A 15,782-nucleotide genomic window follows, 5' to 3' on the forward strand; every position below is an offset into this window, starting at 1 on the left:
TTGCATAATGGAGATTGTTAATGAGGTTGTGAAGGTTGGTGGGAACTAGAAATGAGCCGAGGCAACTTTCTGGGACCGGTTTGACATGAGACGGGGCTGATGAAGCCGACAATAGCCTTGCAGCCCACAGGAGGGGGGGAATTTGCTTTCTGCTCCGGATGGTTGGCCGACTTGTATGGTGGTTGGCTCGTTGAAGTGGCTTAATTAGGTCAAAGGTCGACAGTAAACGGTGTGTGGTGTGGAGTTTGTCCTGCGTTGGCGGCATTCTTCAACTTTTACGAAGGACCGTACTCGTACAAACCATGCACATGATCGACGCTGTCACAGCAAATCACTACCATCCTGACGGGACCCATTTCGCTTCTGCAAAAGCCACGCCGACACCAGGCTGAAATGGATGGCCATAGCGACACATTTTCATCCGGGTCGTCCAGAGCAGGATCCTTGAAGCAAGGGTTCGGCCCCGCACACGTTCTAGATCCGCAGCCCGATTATGAGCACACGCACACGGCAGTGATGCTGCATGGCCGGGGAAGCGGGGCGGAAGAGTTTGCGGAGGAGTTGATGGTGTCGCTGCTGTCTGATGGGCGAAGTCTGCGTGAGGCGTTGCCGGGGTGGCGGTGGGTGTTTCCGTCGTCGCGGGAGCTCTGGAGCGCGACGTTCGAGGAGTACATGCCGGCCTGGTTCGAGGCGCACTCGCTGACGGACCCTGAAGCGCGGCAGGATCTGCAGACGGCGGGAATTGAGGAGTCGGTCAACTACGTGCGGAGCGTGCTGGAGGAAGAGAGGTCGAGGGTGGGCGGCCGAGCTGAGAGGCTGGTGTTGGGGGGCATTAGCCAAGGAGGAGCTATCGGCATCTGGACGCTGCTATGCGAGGGCGACCTGGGGAGAGGACCAGGTGGCTTTGTGGGTAGCAGCACCTGGGTCCCGTTTGGGGATAACCTGGAGAGAATCTTGGGGTCATCTGCGTCTGCGTCTGTGGCGGCTTCGGCGGGAGGTGTTGGTGTTGTTGAAGAGTTTGTGAAATCATGCGCTGGCGACGACTCTCACACCCTCACGACATCGAAGGATGCCACTGCGTACGACCCATTTGTCCGCAGAATGATTGCCTCGGACGATGGGAAACCGAGAGCTTCCCCTTCTGGAATTGCTGTGCTTCTCGGACACGGACTGGACGATGCGTACGTGGACGTTAAGCTGGGACGGCAAGCGGCGCGGGTTCTATTGCGGGCGGGACATGGCGTTGACTGGAGGGAGTACTCAGGCGCCGAACAGGAGGGTCACTGGTTCCAGGTTCCTAATCAGATGGATCACATTTGCGATTTTCTGCGCGGGTTTGAGGAGCAGTGAATGTGGCATGTTCATCTCATCTCGTCGTTTCAAGTCATGTCAAGTCAAGCTGCCAACGTGACACTTTGACACTGGGTGTTAGAGCGAGCGCCCATGCTAGGGTAAGGGAACGGCGCAGTGACGGCGCATGGCTGGTGTTGCGACGCCGTTGCGGCGACCCAAGGCTGCGGCACAAAGGGGATGGTGGTGCGGGTAGAACCGCTGTTGCATCCACCACTTGTTCAATATCACCGCCGCAGGCTATAATATAATGTAACTTGTCCGGTCATGCCTGGCCCCTAGAGCTTGCATCGATGGCCTGAGGTCTGCGTGTGAGACCCGACATATCAGGTGGAGTTGGGCTGGGAAGCGACTTGATCGAGCGAGATAAATCGATCTGGCGGTGCTCAACAAGGGGGAAAATGACCAGAGCCAGGATGAGATGATGATGCGCACAAGAGATCGTTCCTGGCCGCTTGACGTGACTTCTCGCTGACAGGGGACCCAAGAACCCCCTGGTGGAAATACTCGCTGAAAGGGGGCGATGCGGCTAGGGTGTGTGGGTTTTGCTCCGTCAGGGCCGAGCCAGGGGAGGTTCTTAGACGGGGAACCGGCCCTGGTGGGCAAAGGGTAAAAGCGAGAGAGGGAAAAGCAAAAACCTAAATGAAAATCTGGGGGATTCATCTCATGGAGCAAGATCTATCCATGCTGGCAACGTGTTTTCCCTGCCCAAAAGCCCGACATGTGAGGTGGATGTTGTGGATTTAGATGTGGGCTGTGAGAGCGTGGAGATGTTTCCTGGCGATTATCAATCGCAACCCTACAGAGGCAAGAGTTGGTGGCCGATCAGTCAATGCTTACTTACTTAGCCCCCATAAAAAACCCGAGGCTTCCATTTGGTGCCAGGGCTTCGTCGCACCTTCCTGCCCCGAGTAGAGTAGCCTGTCTAGCAGGAGCGGGACGGCAGTGCCTCAGGCAACGGCCGAGTAACTGGATTCCATTCTTGATACTTACTTAGTGCCAGACACAAATTAAGATCATCTCCACCAAACACCAGCTCAAGTGATATTCAGTTGATCCAAGAAAGCCACAACCGCCTGAGACATGGTCCACCACCGCCGCCGTCGTCGTCGTCATGGTCGTGTGTCAGACGTTTACTTAACAACAGCGTAGCAGTAAACGCCCGAACCCGCTCCGCTGGGTCCCTCCAAAAACTCGCAACAAAATCCCTGGATAGCGTCTCTGTCAAAGACGCCAAAAATGCTACCGTTTCTTCGCCATTGTCTGTCGTCGACGCACGCTCTGGTGATCATGCACACGAGCACCCTGCAACCAGGCCATGCCCAGAGCATGCCCACGAGGACCCGGTACAGACCCGGGCGAATCATGGGCTGCTCCAAGCAGCCACCCCTGAAGCGTTCCGCTCTCCCCTGGGACCTGGGGCGTTCCTGACGGTGATGCAGGTCGTACGGTGGCGTACGCAAGCTGCTTCACCTAGTCTGCTCAAGCCTCCCCGAAGAAGGTTGCATGCAGAAGCAATGATGTGTGTTTTGGAGTTGACAACCCGGACTCTAGCAGGGAACAATGGGTGCTGAGTAGATCCGGACACTTTTCCCATGGAACTATTGACAGTAATTAATTACATGCAGCAGTGACCGGTCAGTTCCGTATTCAGACAAAATTCCCCGAACCAAAAACCGGAGTCAAAACTCCTCCGTGTATCCTGGCTTCGCAATCCGGCCGTCTCCGCCATCGTCCATAACCGGCTGTAAGGGGGGGACAGAAAACCTAGGCAAGCCAAGGCAATATAAGGTAATTTTCTGTGGCTCTGATGTTTCGTGGCCCGTCGTCCCGACGTTGCAGAGCCGGCTATGTCCACTTCGGGCCTTCTGCTCGTCCTCGTCGAAGGTCCCACGTCCTGACACCAACGAAGTCTCGTCTTTTTTGCCTCGTCCCATTCAGCCACCAAGGCCCCCAACAAGCCGGCGCTCGGGGAACGTTTGGCTCGCATGCCCCCCTGCTTGCCCCTCCGCTTGGATCGCCGTCGAAAATCGCCATCGCGAAAGACTGGGACCCGCCCCCTCGACGTCGTCCACAGTGGCCCCGGACCAAGCCCTCTTCGGCCACGCCCCGAACTGCCCGTCCGGCCCCATGGCCTCGAGTCGGCAATCCATTATATCCATCAGTCTATTGCTCCGATGCACCGCGACGCCTCCCGGCGCTAGTCGGCCCCAGGAGGGCCCACTTCAACCGCTCATGGTCTCCTTCTAGCGTTGGTGCTCACGTCCATCATCGCCGCCCAGAAAGTTCCACCATCATGCGACATGGGCATCTAGGTGCAGTTCCCACCAACGCACACTTGTGGCGCGCGTAGACACCCCATCGACTGAGGCTTTTGTGTGTGTTGACTGGCTCCTCGTACTATTATAGTGTGCGTGGAGACGTGGAGACGTGGAGACCTGTAAGGTCCTGGAAGACCGACACCGTTGGCTCTTAGTTATAATGATGCTTCCGCGTCGCCGGCCCCGTTGTGACTGGCAGTTGCCCTCTTTTGCTATGGTCATTATCAAGACCTCGAGACTACGCTGACAACTGTGTCAACATGCGCAACCCGCCGCCCTCTGTGACCGCTTCCTGGCCAACACCCAACTATGTCAACCCAGTCAGTCGAGGGCCTGCCCTCCTCATTGTTGAGTTAACCATTGGGTCCATCGCCATTGTCACCCTACTGGCCCGTCTCTATGTTCGCATTTTCAAGGTCAACAAGAGCGGCCTCGATGACTGGTTGATGTTGGCTGCAATGGTAAGTCCCCTTTCCCAGCCCTCGGTCCAACCTTGTTCGATGCTCCAAACCAGTACCCCGTGGTTATCCCTCATATCTAACACGGCTGTTTGTTCCACTGCAGATATTCGGCATTGGCGTAACAGTTTGCGTTATTCTTTCAGCTCAACTGTACGGCTGGAATATCCATGTGTGGGATCTTCAGAGCGAGCAGGCTGTGAAGGGTAGACAGGTCTCCATCGCTGCTCAGACACTCTTCCTCTTTTCCTCGGGGCTTGCAAAGGACTCCATCCTAGTCTCCTACCTGCGGATTGCACCCAAGGGCTCGTGGCTCCGCCGCGCAACATACGCCTCCATCGTCCTTGTCACGTCACTTATATTCATCTTCCTCATTGTGCTATGGACGCAATGCAAGTAAGTTTTCTCCACGCATTCACGGCCAATATTCGTGGATTTAGACTGACAGATATCTAGTCCCATGAAGTCGTACTGGACCTTGACAGGGCACGAAGACTGTGCTTTGGAAGGCCCACCAGTGCTGTAAGTTTCTGCGCATCCCATTCCGAGTCATCCCGTGCTGACGTTGTATTAGCGGACAAGCCATCACCACAGTCGCCACCGATTTGCTCGTCTGCGCCCTACCCCTGCCGACCCTCCTCAAACTGAAGCTCCCGCTATCCCAACGAATTGCGCTCATTGTCCTCTTCTCGCTCGGAATCGTTGTCGTCTTCGCCGCGTCCATGCGTGCCTACTGGTCCCACTATGTCACCGAAGAGACCTACGACGTTACTTGGGAGGGATTCTACTTATGGATCTGGACCGCAGTAGAAGCAAATTTGGGAGTCATTTGCGGCAGTATACCGGCGCTGCGCCCGCTGTTCAAGACTATCTTCCGCTCCAAGTCCAGCAGCTACTACAACACCTCGACCGCCTACCGCAGTGGTACTGCCGCCCAGGTGGTGAACAACCCGCATAAGAATGGCCGAAGCTGGGCGGATACACTGCAACGCGGCAGCAGAGGGATCAAGATCCAGGATGACCACATCGACATTGAGGGCGGCACCTTTGAGATGAGGCGTCACAAGGACAGTAATAGCCCGGCATCAACGTTGGAGATGGACACTTGGCCGGCTCGAGAGCACAGGCTCCCTGATAATATGCGTGGGCCACTGAGCCATTGAGCTGACGAGTCAAACGAACTTTGGAATTGGTTGGGATCGGCGTTGCGGTTGATTTTGGGCATCACGAATAGCGCGTCATAGACAAGACGGGGATGATTGAGGAAAAAGCATGTATTTTTAGGTCCTTGGTGGTCGTCTACAGCTACGCCCACCAGTCAAATGCACTATTACTCCCTTTGATCCAACCTCAGCGCCACATCTTGAAACCCTTGATTAACAGGCCTAAGAAGAGCGCTTCCTTAGCCTGAGCCCATGGTATCATGTTGGTGAATGATGGACCCAGAGATTGTCGCTTGCTCTATCCGGTAGGTGGCATGGGAAGAGGTAGTCCGGTTCAACTGCCGGATCCTTCGAGGATCCATGTGACCTCCATCCCCAAACGCTCCTAGTCCAGTCCGATGCAACAAAAATCCGGCCTAGCAGACGATGCCCGGCATGCTGGTATGGAGTTGAATTAGACTGCACCACGGCCCGCAGCGGGGGCGTCTAGTTCGCCCCGGACAGGCCGGAGGCGTCTCGCTTGAGTCGCAAGAGGTAAGTCCAATGGAAAACGTCGGGATCGTTGGGCTTGAGCTTGGGTGTTAGGGTCTTATCGAGGACCTCGACGTCAAAGGGGAGGTCGTCGAGGTCGAAGCGCGATTCTGAGTAGCTAAGAGAGACCCAGATGCCACCGGGGGCTAGACAGTCCCGGACTCCGGCAACCATGCGACGCAGCGGGTCCTTGCCGCCACAAGAGACGGCATCGACGGTGCTCTTGTCAATGACAAGGTCGAATTTTTCCCTTTGGCCAATGTCGAGTTGCGTTGCGTCGTGGACGCCGTAGCGCATTTTGACATCGCCAAAGGATTGTTGTTCCAGCTCACGGCCGCGGTCGACGGCGAGGGGTTCGTAGTCGATGTTGAGGACGTTGGAATAGCCTCGAGCGCGGAAGTGGTTCTGCAAATCGCTGGTGCCGATGCCGATGTGGAGGATGCGGGCCTCTGGGCGCATGGAACGCAGCTGCGGCTCGATGATGCGGAAGAAGTCAGCTGAAGGGAGGAGCCACTCGAAGGATTTTTCGGACGTGAAGCGGTCGCGCCAGTAGCTCTGCTTGTCGAAATCGGCGGGCATGATGTCGGCGAAAGAGCTGAGGAGGGGAGAGGACAAGCAGTCGAGCGGCGGGAGTTGGGGCGCTGAGCCTGTCATGACTGCGAAATCTGTTCTGTACTGGTGACGCTAAAGACGATGGATGTGTAGAAGCTGACTGTGAATAATTAGTGCCAACTGGACTCGACGGAATCCCCTTTTCCTTGTTCCTGACTGGGAAAGGGGGTCCACAGGAACCAGGATGTGATGACGGGCCAACATGGAGAAGGCGGCGGTGGTGGCGGCAGCTGCGGGATCGATCATATTCACATGGATCATGGATTTTTTCCGTCACCGAGCGTCTCGATTCTGCCGCGGATTCGATTGACCCGCTCTTTAGATTAACGGACTATGGATGGTATTGTTAATCCGAAGAGACAGGATTCATCATGTACTTGTTCGCTGACCATGATGGGATGACAGGCGCGTCGTGTGGGGGTAAGGCTGAAACATCGGCCATCGGTTGCAGTGCAATAGAGTATTGATACATTGCAGGCCAAAGTTTCGTTTTAGAGACTGCCGTTGAGAGGCGTTTCGACTGCCGCGCGGGTACGCTAGGGAACACTGTTAATACTCCGTAGGTAGTTCTAGCATGGGCCTAGTTGGCTGTAATGGTTGTTGACTTGACTTCCGTTGAAGCATTCGTCGTTGTGGCGACTGGGAAAAAGTCTTCACCGCACGGCACGCAATACTTGCAAAGTGGAGAGAATTGAAGACGGGCGTGGTTTGAGAATAAAGAGAGGAGCAGCAAGCGAAAGATATCTGGAGATTCTGCTCGCGAGGACCCATCGTTCGTCATCCGGCCTCGTCCTTCTACTTGCCTTGATCCGAAAGTAACAAACTGCGCAGCGAGAGGATGACGTCGATTTTGGGCTGATGGGGACATGATTGGCAGGGGCTTGGGTGGGTATGCGCTTGGCCTTACTAAGGCCGAGTTACAGCGGGACCAACCTATTAATATTGGCCAATCACAGCTGCCATGGCCGCTCCAGCCACACAGACACGAGGCGCGGTTTCAGCTCCGCCTCACGAGTGCCGCGTCAACCCACGGCCAAGACCGCGCATCTCCCCTCCAAGGAATTTAATCACAAGGGACGAGATGACGAAGCGCACCGCACCGCAGTGAGGATTTTCCCTCCGTACATTACCTCGACTCGGACCTGCTTCTACGCACCCTACGATACCCTCCAACCCGTGATTCTCCATCCCTACTGCCGCATAGCTCGTCAGGCAGCCAGTTACCTGGAAACCGAATCCGAACTACCTAAATAAACCCACCCACCACACGGCCGGGCGAGTCTCTCCACTCAACCACCACCACTAACCACCACCACCAATGGCTCCCACAGTATCACAGGCGCTCGCCGCGCCCTTCCGCATCGGCGTCGTCCAGATGGCAGCCGAATCCGAATCCAGCCACGGCCTGCTGCGCCGCGATCTCGCGAATCCGAACCACACCCAGCAGGTCACGCTGGGTGTTATCGCAGCCTACGTCGTCGTCATCGCCATTCTCTGGAACGTCCCGTACGTCCGCATGGTCCTCTGGCCGTTCAAGGTGTGTACAGTGTACCCATGTCTGCTGTGTTGTGCGACACAGTTGGCCATCGTCCAGTCGCTAACCGACAAACTAGATGCTTGTCATTGCCTTTCACGAGTTCGGCCATGCTATCACTGCTGTTCTCACTGGTGGCAAGGTCAAGTCCATCAGTCTCGACCCCAACGAAGGCGGCGTCACCCACATGCTCGGCGGAAAAAGCGCCATCACCCTGCCTGCTGGCTACCTGGGCTCCTCCCTTATCGGCGCCCTCCTGATCTTCTGTGGCTTCAACATTGTGGCGAGCAAGGTTGCCAGCTTCGTTCTCGGCGGCTGCTTCCTCCTCACTCTGTGGTGGGGCAAGCGTGATTGGCTTACTATCATGACCGTCCTCCTTGCTGTCGGCTTGTTAATTGCATGCTGGTTCATCTCCCACGCCCAGGCCCTGCGCTTCGTCGTCCTGTTCATCGGCGTCATGTCCTCCCTCTACAGCGTGTGGGATATCTGCGACGATCTCATTCTTCGTAAAGTGAACTCCTCCGACGCCAGCGTCTTCGCTAAGCGCTACGGCGGCTCCTCGCAGTGCTGGGGTGTCATCTGGTCCATCGTCTCCGTCATCTTCATGGCGGCTGGAATCGTCGCTGGCCTGGCCGCCTTTTCCCAGTCCTTCTCCGAGCAGGAGAAGGATTCTCAGAAGTTCATCCCCACCTGATGAGTGGTGCAGCGTTACGAGATGGCTTTGTGTGGATATTTGACTTGCGTGTTTGTGCGAACGGGAATGTTCGGGGCGTACTTGGGAAACACCAGACTCGGCTCTTTGACTTCAAAGACTAGAGACGGCCGGATGGATTGCAGATGACCACGATAATGAATCAGATAAGAGGCCCAAGGGTGGCTGGATTATTCCTTGGAGGGACGATGCTGTGATGGGATGCCAAGGCATTCCTAGACTGAGAGATTGGATGATACCCTCTGTAACTAAACTACATCGCACTCTGTTGTGAGATGCGATAAGAAATTGCTTTGATCCTTCCATTTGCTCACGTCTTGTCAGTCCTACACCGGAGATAATGTCGATTTTGTGAATGGAATCGGAGAGAACTGCCGGAGCGTCGTCGCGCAAGCACGGAAACACCCTCGTCCTTGACGGAGGACTTGCTCAACATGGACGCTCCGAGAACCCGTCACACACGGCTTGGCCTCGTCCCGCCGAAGAGACAAACATTCATCCACAGATCACCTGGCACTTTGGAAGACTCATCATGATACGTGTCGTCCTTCTCACCAACTTCGTTGTCCGACATGACGGGACGTGATTTACAACGTTGCAGTAGGACGGTCTTTGCCCAACTATAAGAACGGCACTTTGTTCTCAAGGAGGGGGTCGTCTTCTCCCTGTCTGTCAACGTTTTTACACACAACTGAGACACTTGGAACAATATCACTATCCAGCCCTCGCCACAACCATGTCGGACTTCCAGGAAGATGAATACCCTAATGAGGGAGCCACTCTCAGCCTCTGCGGAGACTCGTTCTTCTACAGTGGGCCGGCCATGAGCTGCGGGTAAGATGCCCAGGAGAGAGAGGAGTCTTGCCCCTTTCCACACAATACAACTACTAACTTGGAGTTGTTAGTCGTGTCCAAGACACCATCGGGCTTCCGCATGAACAGGAATACGATCATCGTACGGGCACTGACATCACCAACTACGTCGTTCTCGGACCAAGGAACCACTACTTTCGCTGCACTCGTCCCCGCGAGGGGAATGTCGCAGCCATCAGTAAGTCAACCGTCTCGAGCTTCCGAACAGGACTGACCTGAAACTCTCCGATAGACAACAGCGACCTCGAAGACTACGAGGACTTGGTCGTGTTCCTAGACGAACACGACGTCGAACGCCCAGAGATTCTGTCCCTGGGCGTCAACGGTCACTACTTCATCCGAGCGGAGAACGGCGAGGAGAAATGGGACCTCCCCGCGCAGGTCACGCAGAAGCTCTTCACCCCCACGGCGGCCTCGCCCATCGCCAACGTGTGGCTGGGGTGCGGCGACGCCTTCGTCGCGCAGCGCCAGGACGGCACCAAGGTGGTCGAGCTGCACGGCCAGTATCCCGGGCTGAAGGAGACGCTGGAGAACGGCTGCGTTGTCGCCATGGCCATGAACCTGCAGGACGGCCTGGGCTACGCCGTCCTGTGGGCGAACGGCACCGCGCAGTGCGAGGGCGGCATGCTGAGGATGGACTGCGGCAAGGCACTTGAGCGGTGGTGTGCTGCGAATGGCATCGTGTTGGAGGGTGTCCTGGATAGTTGTGGAGCTCATCCGCCGTTTCCTTCTGGAACTGCAGGTCATTCCTAGAGATGTGGTTCTCTTAATGGAGGATGGTGGTGAAAGGCCAGGCGTATATCCCACAATCCATACATCATCAGTATGGGTATCCAACCTTTTGCCGGTGGATTGTGGTTCAACAGATGCTAGATAGGAAATGCTAGAGATTCTTTTTATCCTGTCTTTGGAGTGATTGGGCTTGAGTGAGAAATTCCATGCCGAATGCGCTAGATCTGTAAATAGCATCATTCTCTTTCATCAAAATGCCTGGTGACGCTGTACTCGACCCATCATTGAACAGTGCACATGCCATGTGTGGCGCACTGTGGCCTAGTTTCCCTCACAGTCCCCTCTCTCAGCCTCAGCTTTTCGCTCAGCCCAATTTGCATCGTCAGACCACTCAACGCCCAACCTGACACACCTCTTTCACTCTTACCATGGCTGAGGCGGTCGGGCTGGCGTCGAGCATCATCGCAATCGTCGAGCTCTCGGCAAAGGTTGGCAAGCTCTGCCTCGATTACTCAAACGCCGTTAGCAATGCAAGACAGGACATTGGTCGCCTCCACGACCAAGTAGATGGCCTCAGCAAGACGCTCCAGGAAGCAAGGCGCGTTATTGGTGGCCCCGAAGGTCAATCGCTCACTGCATCACAAAACCTGCTCGATTCTCTGGATGGCTGCACCTCCGAGCTCGTCGAGCTGCACAAACAGCTAGATCTTGGAAAGCGGGCAAGGGCTATGCGTCGATTTGGACTCCGCGCTTTGAAATGGCCATTTGACATGCAAGAAGTTGTCGGTATCATCTCCAGACTTGAGCGATATGAGCGAACCATCCACCTGGGACTACAGGTTGACCAAACGTAGGGTTCTGCCATTCTCCAATGCGGTACCGCAACTAACACCATCACCACTGCAGTGCTCTTCTTCTTGAAATGAGAGAACAGATGAACAATGCGTCTTTTCAACCAGAGAACAGTATTGGGGCAAAGTTCAAGCCCTGCTTTATCGTGCCGTTCGAACAGGATACTCACTTCGTCGACCGGCCGGAGATAATGCAATGGGTCCAGGAGCAATACGAAGGCCATCACAACCGCATGGCGCTCGTAGGAATGGGCGGCTTCGGGTGAGATTGCCATTTTAAACCAAGATAGAAGAATTTGGGCTAATAGAAAAAAGGAAATCACAGATCGCCATTCAATTCGCACATCAAACGCACTCTAAACTACCAGAGACCAGCGTCTTTTGGGTGCACGCGAGTTCGAAACCAAGGTTTCAAGAAGCATATCGGTTAATTGCAGAAAGACTGCAGATACCAGGCAGAAACAAGCCTCAAGTCAACGAGATGGTATTGGTTAGGGACTGGTTACAGAGAGAAGAAGTTGGTTCCTGGTTGATGATCCTTGATAATGCCGACGATGTCAACCTGTTCTATCCGGGTCTCCACGTGAGGGAATCCGAAGCATCCCGTAGCGCACCCGGTTCAAGTTCTCATGATCTGAGCGAGCAACAACCACTCGCGGCTTTCTTACCCAAGGGAAGCAATGGAACCATTCTGGTCACAACGCGCAGCTTGGACGTTGCCGAGAAATTAACGGGCAGCCATGAGACGATCTATAAACTGTCCACCATGAACGACGCCAATTCTCTCCAACTATTCCGAAACAAGTTAAAAGACAATCTCGACCAAGATACTGCTGGCGAACTCCTTCACGCTTTGAACTACATCCCACTTGCGATAACCCAAGCAGCCGCATACATTAACCGCCGCGCACCTCGAGTAACAGTGAGATCATATCTCGATGACTTTCGAAAGAGTGAGAAGAAGAAAGGAAGTCTTCTAAACCGAGACGCCGGAGATCTTCGACGAGATGAAAGCGTATCAAATTCCGTGGTTGCAACTTGGCAAGTGACCTTTGAACAAATACGTCGCGAAAAGCCATCCGCAGCTGATCTTCTTTCCTTTTTGAGTTTCTTCAACTCACAAGGTATTCCCGAGTTCATGGCTCGCCAATATAACACCGCTGCCACGAATCTGAGAGAAGGCAACGGTGAAGACGAATTCGACGACGACTTGGATGTCCTCCGTGGATACTCACTTGTATCTGTGATGGCTTCGACGGATGCATTTGAAATGCATCCCCTGGTACAATTTTGCACACAGTCATGGCTTTCATCGGCTGGCGATATCGAACTATGGAAGAATGCTTATTTTGAGTCCATGGCAACAGCCTTCCCATCCGGAGAAGTTGGGACTTGGCCAACTTGCCGTCTACTACAGCCTCATCTTGAGTCAATAGTAGAGGGCGAGCCACCACAGAACGATCCTATATCCTGGGTATATTTAGTAGGCAGATGTTCCTATTTTATGCGTAGCGTCGGAAACAACAAAGGATCAGAGTACCTGATCAGAAAAGAGTTGGAAGCGAGCCAACGGTACTTGGGGTCTGAGAATATTCACACTGTGGAGTGCATGGGAAAACTCGCCATGACGCTCTTAACACAAGGAAAACTGAAAGAATCCGAGGAATTGCAACTGAAAGTCCTTGAAATATCCATCCGAGAATTTGGAGATGAGCATCCAAACACAGTGAGAAGAAGATCAAGCCTGGCGATGGTATACAAGTATCAAGGCCGATTGGAGGAGTGTGAACAATTGGGGTCACGGATTGTTGAAATAAGAAAAGAAAACCTGGGAAATAGCCACCCTGACACATTGGATGCTATGCATTTCCTAGCAACAGTCTTTGCAGGGAAGGGCCAATTGAAAGAGGCTGAAGAGATTGAATCGCGGGTAGTAGAAACAGCAAAGGACATCCTTGGAGAGGACCACGCAAACACGCTGACTTACACAGGTAACTTGGGATTAATATATGATAAATTGGGGCGATGGAAGGAAGCAGAAGCGATCCATCGGGATCTTGTCGAAAAATGGACAATGAAGCGAGGGGCGGAGCATCCAACCACGATGAGAGCATATACTCAATTGGCAATGGCGCTATGGCGGCAAGGGTTCCAGAATGAAGGGGAGGAGATGCAAGAAATGGTTCTGGAAAACTATAGGAAGACTCTAGGAGACGACAGTCCCACAACTTTGATCTGCATGGGTCATCTGGCCTGGTTCTGGAGCTGTGGAAGTCGACTGTCCGATGCTCTGGCCTTGATAGAGTGCTGCACGGCCGGATTCAAACGCATTTATGGTGCACATCACCGGTACACTATATGGGCGATGGGCATTATGGATGATTTGAGCAGTGCGATGGGGAGAAATAGTGAGGAGTAAATCGTAAGGTGATTTTTTGGTCTGGTGACCGACTTTCGTCGTCAACCTGCGGAAAAGGCGCTTGGATTTTTTGACAATTTGTTTCACGAAGGTGTTGATATAATCCAAGTCGAGTTTGAATCTCCGTTGATGCTAGGGCTCATTATTGCTGATGGCCTCCTCGAAATCACCATGTCATCGGCATAAATTCTTGTTGCCATCGTCAAAAGGACTCAAATCGCGGTCTTGGCTCTGGACACAGCAGAATTGCGATTCAGGAGGTCATTGATGGGAGCAATTATGTCTCGATTTGTTGTTATTGTGAGTACTGTTGTCTCGACGCATTAGATAATGTAAGTTGTGCGGAGGTGAACGTTGACTACCAGAGCAGAAGTTATAGGCTAGGTACACTGATTTGGCTGAGACTTCAAGTAAACGGATTTGTACCTGTTAGTGAATAATGACATTCAATACAGGTAAAGTCATAACAATTACCGAGTATGTTATCTTATTAGCAATGGCAATAAGAAGACACGGGTCAAATACATGATAGCGTTGGATAGGATTATCACTGAAACCGAGCTTTTGAGTGATCCACGACATCTATATTGAGGTATCAAAGCCCATAACCTCATTTCTTTTTGATGAAGGGATCATCCTTTGACTTTCAGCGAATCGCGGAACCGTTTGCTGCTGCTCAAGGAGATCTGATAATGGCATAAGTTAAGTAGTGGATGGCTGGACACAGATCAGTGTGGATATAAGGGCCCAGCAATGCCGGAAATAACAACGGAGTGACGGAGATAATTATAGAGGAAGAATGGAATCAATATCTATCTCCGGAGTTAAGGCCGAACCATAAGTTGCCTGCATGAACCATGGATACCATGGATGCATACAAATATCACTGTAATGGGCCAATGTTAGGAAGGAAAGCTCCTGTGCATCAGCATCTTGCTCATTAATTTTCCAACCGTCCAATAATTCCCGACTACACTACAGACACAAGATGGGTAAAGTGTGGTTCGTTACAGGTTCCTCGCGCGGCCTTGGTCTCGCTCTGGTCGAGTCAATCCTTGCCTCTGGGGACTCAGTTGTCGCAACAGCTCGAAAGGCAGAGACTCTCAAGCACCTTGTCGACAAATATTCATCTGACCGAGTCTTGGCCGTCCCTCTGGATGTCACAAAGAACGACCAAGTCCTTGAAGCCGTGGCTGCAGCCATCAAGGCCTTTGGCCGTATCGATGTTGTTGTCAACAATGCAGGATACGCAGACTGCGCCTCGGTTGAGGACATGAGCCTAGAGTCGTTCCGCGCGCAAATGGAGACGGACTTTTTCGGAGTCGTCCACGTCAGCAAAGCTGTCCTGCCAGTGATGCGCCAACAGGGCTCCGGACATATCATCCAGATCTCTTCAATAGGTGGCCGGGTTGCAACCCCAGGCTTTTCGGCATACCAGAGTGCCAAATGGGCCATCGGCGGCTTCTCGACATCCCTCTCGCAGGAGGTCGCTCCGTTCGGCATCAAAGTGACGGTTTTGGAACCCGGTGGCATGGAAACGGACTGGGCAGGTTCCTCGTTGGGCATGGGCCCGATTAGTGAGCCTTACAAACAGACGGTGGGCGCATTCTTGGAGTTGATTCCTCAGTCGAAGCCGACCTGGTCTTCTGCCGCCGGCGTTGCGAGCATCGTCCTGAAAGTCGCCGAGGTTGACGACCCGCCACTGCGACTTTTGGCTGGACGTGACACCGTGGAATATGCAAAGATGTGTGCTGAAGTATTGGCCGCCTCGGACGAAAAATGGCGAGATCTGACGATGTCTAGTAATTGATGTGGGTAGCTTAGACTGGGGGTTTACATGGAGATTTCACCACCTGTGCTGTTGGACAAGGGCGGATGGATGTATATGACAATAGTGAAAGTAGATGAACATGAATCTTGAAACCCTGCTTTTATGCGATGATCAATGGCGTTTAGATGTGGTCATATCTCAGGAATGTATTCATCGATACGCGAGTATTCGAATGTCCCAAGGCTCCCCTGATTCATGCGTACCTATTTGAATTAGCGCTTCCATAGAGTTCAAGTGGCAGAATCGTGTACCACCAACTAGTGGTGCTTTTACATTGTTAGAGCCAATTAGTTCACAACTTCGGACCTGTGTCGTGTTGTCTGATGTGTCAACAAACCCCCACTGGGATGTAACCTTCTTCGCCCAGACCGAACCACTGCTGACAAAAGGCTGTA

At 53.4% G+C, this 15,782-nt stretch overlaps 8 protein-coding genes across 8 annotated transcripts; 7 read left to right on the top strand and 1 right to left on the bottom strand.

The window, feature by feature from the left end:
• Window positions 1–393: 393 nt before the first annotated feature.
• On the top strand, window positions 394–1,350 carry BGZ61DRAFT_532945 (Alpha/Beta hydrolase protein; the record flags this gene model as incomplete). The annotated part of the gene is made up of 1 exon (XM_046253933.1): window positions 394–1,350. One exon carries the CDS (start codon window positions 394–396, stop codon window positions 1,348–1,350), a length of 957 nt encoding a protein of 318 aa, XP_046103532.1.
• Window positions 1,351–2,433: 1,083 nt separating this feature from the next.
• BGZ61DRAFT_478476 (uncharacterized protein) lies at window positions 2,434–3,600 on the top strand (the record flags this gene model as incomplete). Its single annotated transcript, XM_046249016.1, has 3 exons — window positions 2,434–2,470; window positions 2,503–2,872; window positions 2,982–3,600. 3 exons carry the CDS (start codon window positions 2,434–2,436, stop codon window positions 3,598–3,600), a joined length of 1,026 nt encoding a protein of 341 aa, XP_046103533.1.
• A 214-nt stretch (window positions 3,601–3,814) lies between these two features.
• BGZ61DRAFT_452798 (uncharacterized protein) lies at window positions 3,815–5,405 on the top strand. The gene is made up of 4 exons (XM_046245997.1): window positions 3,815–4,132; window positions 4,236–4,525; window positions 4,586–4,651; window positions 4,704–5,405. Exons 1-4 carry the CDS (start codon window positions 3,932–3,934, stop codon window positions 5,290–5,292), a joined length of 1,146 nt encoding a protein of 381 aa, XP_046103534.1. The 5' UTR covers window positions 3,815–3,931; the 3' UTR covers window positions 5,293–5,405.
• A 373-nt stretch (window positions 5,406–5,778) lies between these two features.
• BGZ61DRAFT_353048 (S-adenosyl-L-methionine-dependent methyltransferase) lies at window positions 5,779–6,402 on the bottom strand (the record flags this gene model as incomplete). Its single annotated transcript, XM_046240477.1, has 1 exon — window positions 5,779–6,402. One exon carries the CDS (start codon window positions 6,400–6,402, stop codon window positions 5,779–5,781), a length of 624 nt encoding a protein of 207 aa, XP_046103535.1.
• Window positions 6,403–7,810: 1,408 nt separating this feature from the next.
• On the top strand, window positions 7,811–8,663 carry BGZ61DRAFT_353663 (peptidase M50B-like-domain-containing protein; the record flags this gene model as incomplete). The annotated part of the gene is made up of 2 exons (XM_046240541.1): window positions 7,811–7,972; window positions 8,049–8,663. The coding sequence occupies 2 exons, from the start codon at window positions 7,811–7,813 to the stop codon at window positions 8,661–8,663; spliced, it is 777 nt and encodes a 258-aa protein (XP_046103536.1).
• A 754-nt stretch (window positions 8,664–9,417) lies between these two features.
• BGZ61DRAFT_532949 (uncharacterized protein) lies at window positions 9,418–10,307 on the top strand (the record flags this gene model as incomplete). The annotated part of the gene is made up of 3 exons (XM_046253934.1): window positions 9,418–9,515; window positions 9,587–9,732; window positions 9,787–10,307. The coding sequence occupies 3 exons, from the start codon at window positions 9,418–9,420 to the stop codon at window positions 10,305–10,307; spliced, it is 765 nt and encodes a 254-aa protein (XP_046103537.1).
• Window positions 10,308–10,666: 359 nt separating this feature from the next.
• BGZ61DRAFT_518294 (uncharacterized protein) lies at window positions 10,667–13,556 on the top strand (the record flags this gene model as incomplete). Its single annotated transcript, XM_046252357.1, has 3 exons — window positions 10,667–11,136; window positions 11,193–11,399; window positions 11,453–13,556. Exons 1-3 carry the CDS (start codon window positions 10,715–10,717, stop codon window positions 13,554–13,556), a joined length of 2,733 nt encoding a protein of 910 aa, XP_046103538.1. The 5' UTR covers window positions 10,667–10,714.
• Window positions 13,557–14,393: 837 nt separating this feature from the next.
• BGZ61DRAFT_452806 (uncharacterized protein) lies at window positions 14,394–15,529 on the top strand. The gene has a single exon (XM_046245998.1). It carries the CDS (start codon window positions 14,545–14,547, stop codon window positions 15,364–15,366), a length of 822 nt encoding a protein of 273 aa, XP_046103539.1. The 5' UTR covers window positions 14,394–14,544; the 3' UTR covers window positions 15,367–15,529.
• Window positions 15,530–15,782: the final 253 nt, after the last annotated feature.

The sequence above is a fragment of the Ilyonectria robusta genome (genome assembly GCF_021365365.1).
Source record: "Ilyonectria robusta strain PMI_751 chromosome Unknown BGZ61scaffold_11, whole genome shotgun sequence".
In the NCBI taxonomy this organism is placed as follows: domain Eukaryota; kingdom Fungi; phylum Ascomycota; class Sordariomycetes; order Hypocreales; family Nectriaceae; genus Ilyonectria; species Ilyonectria robusta.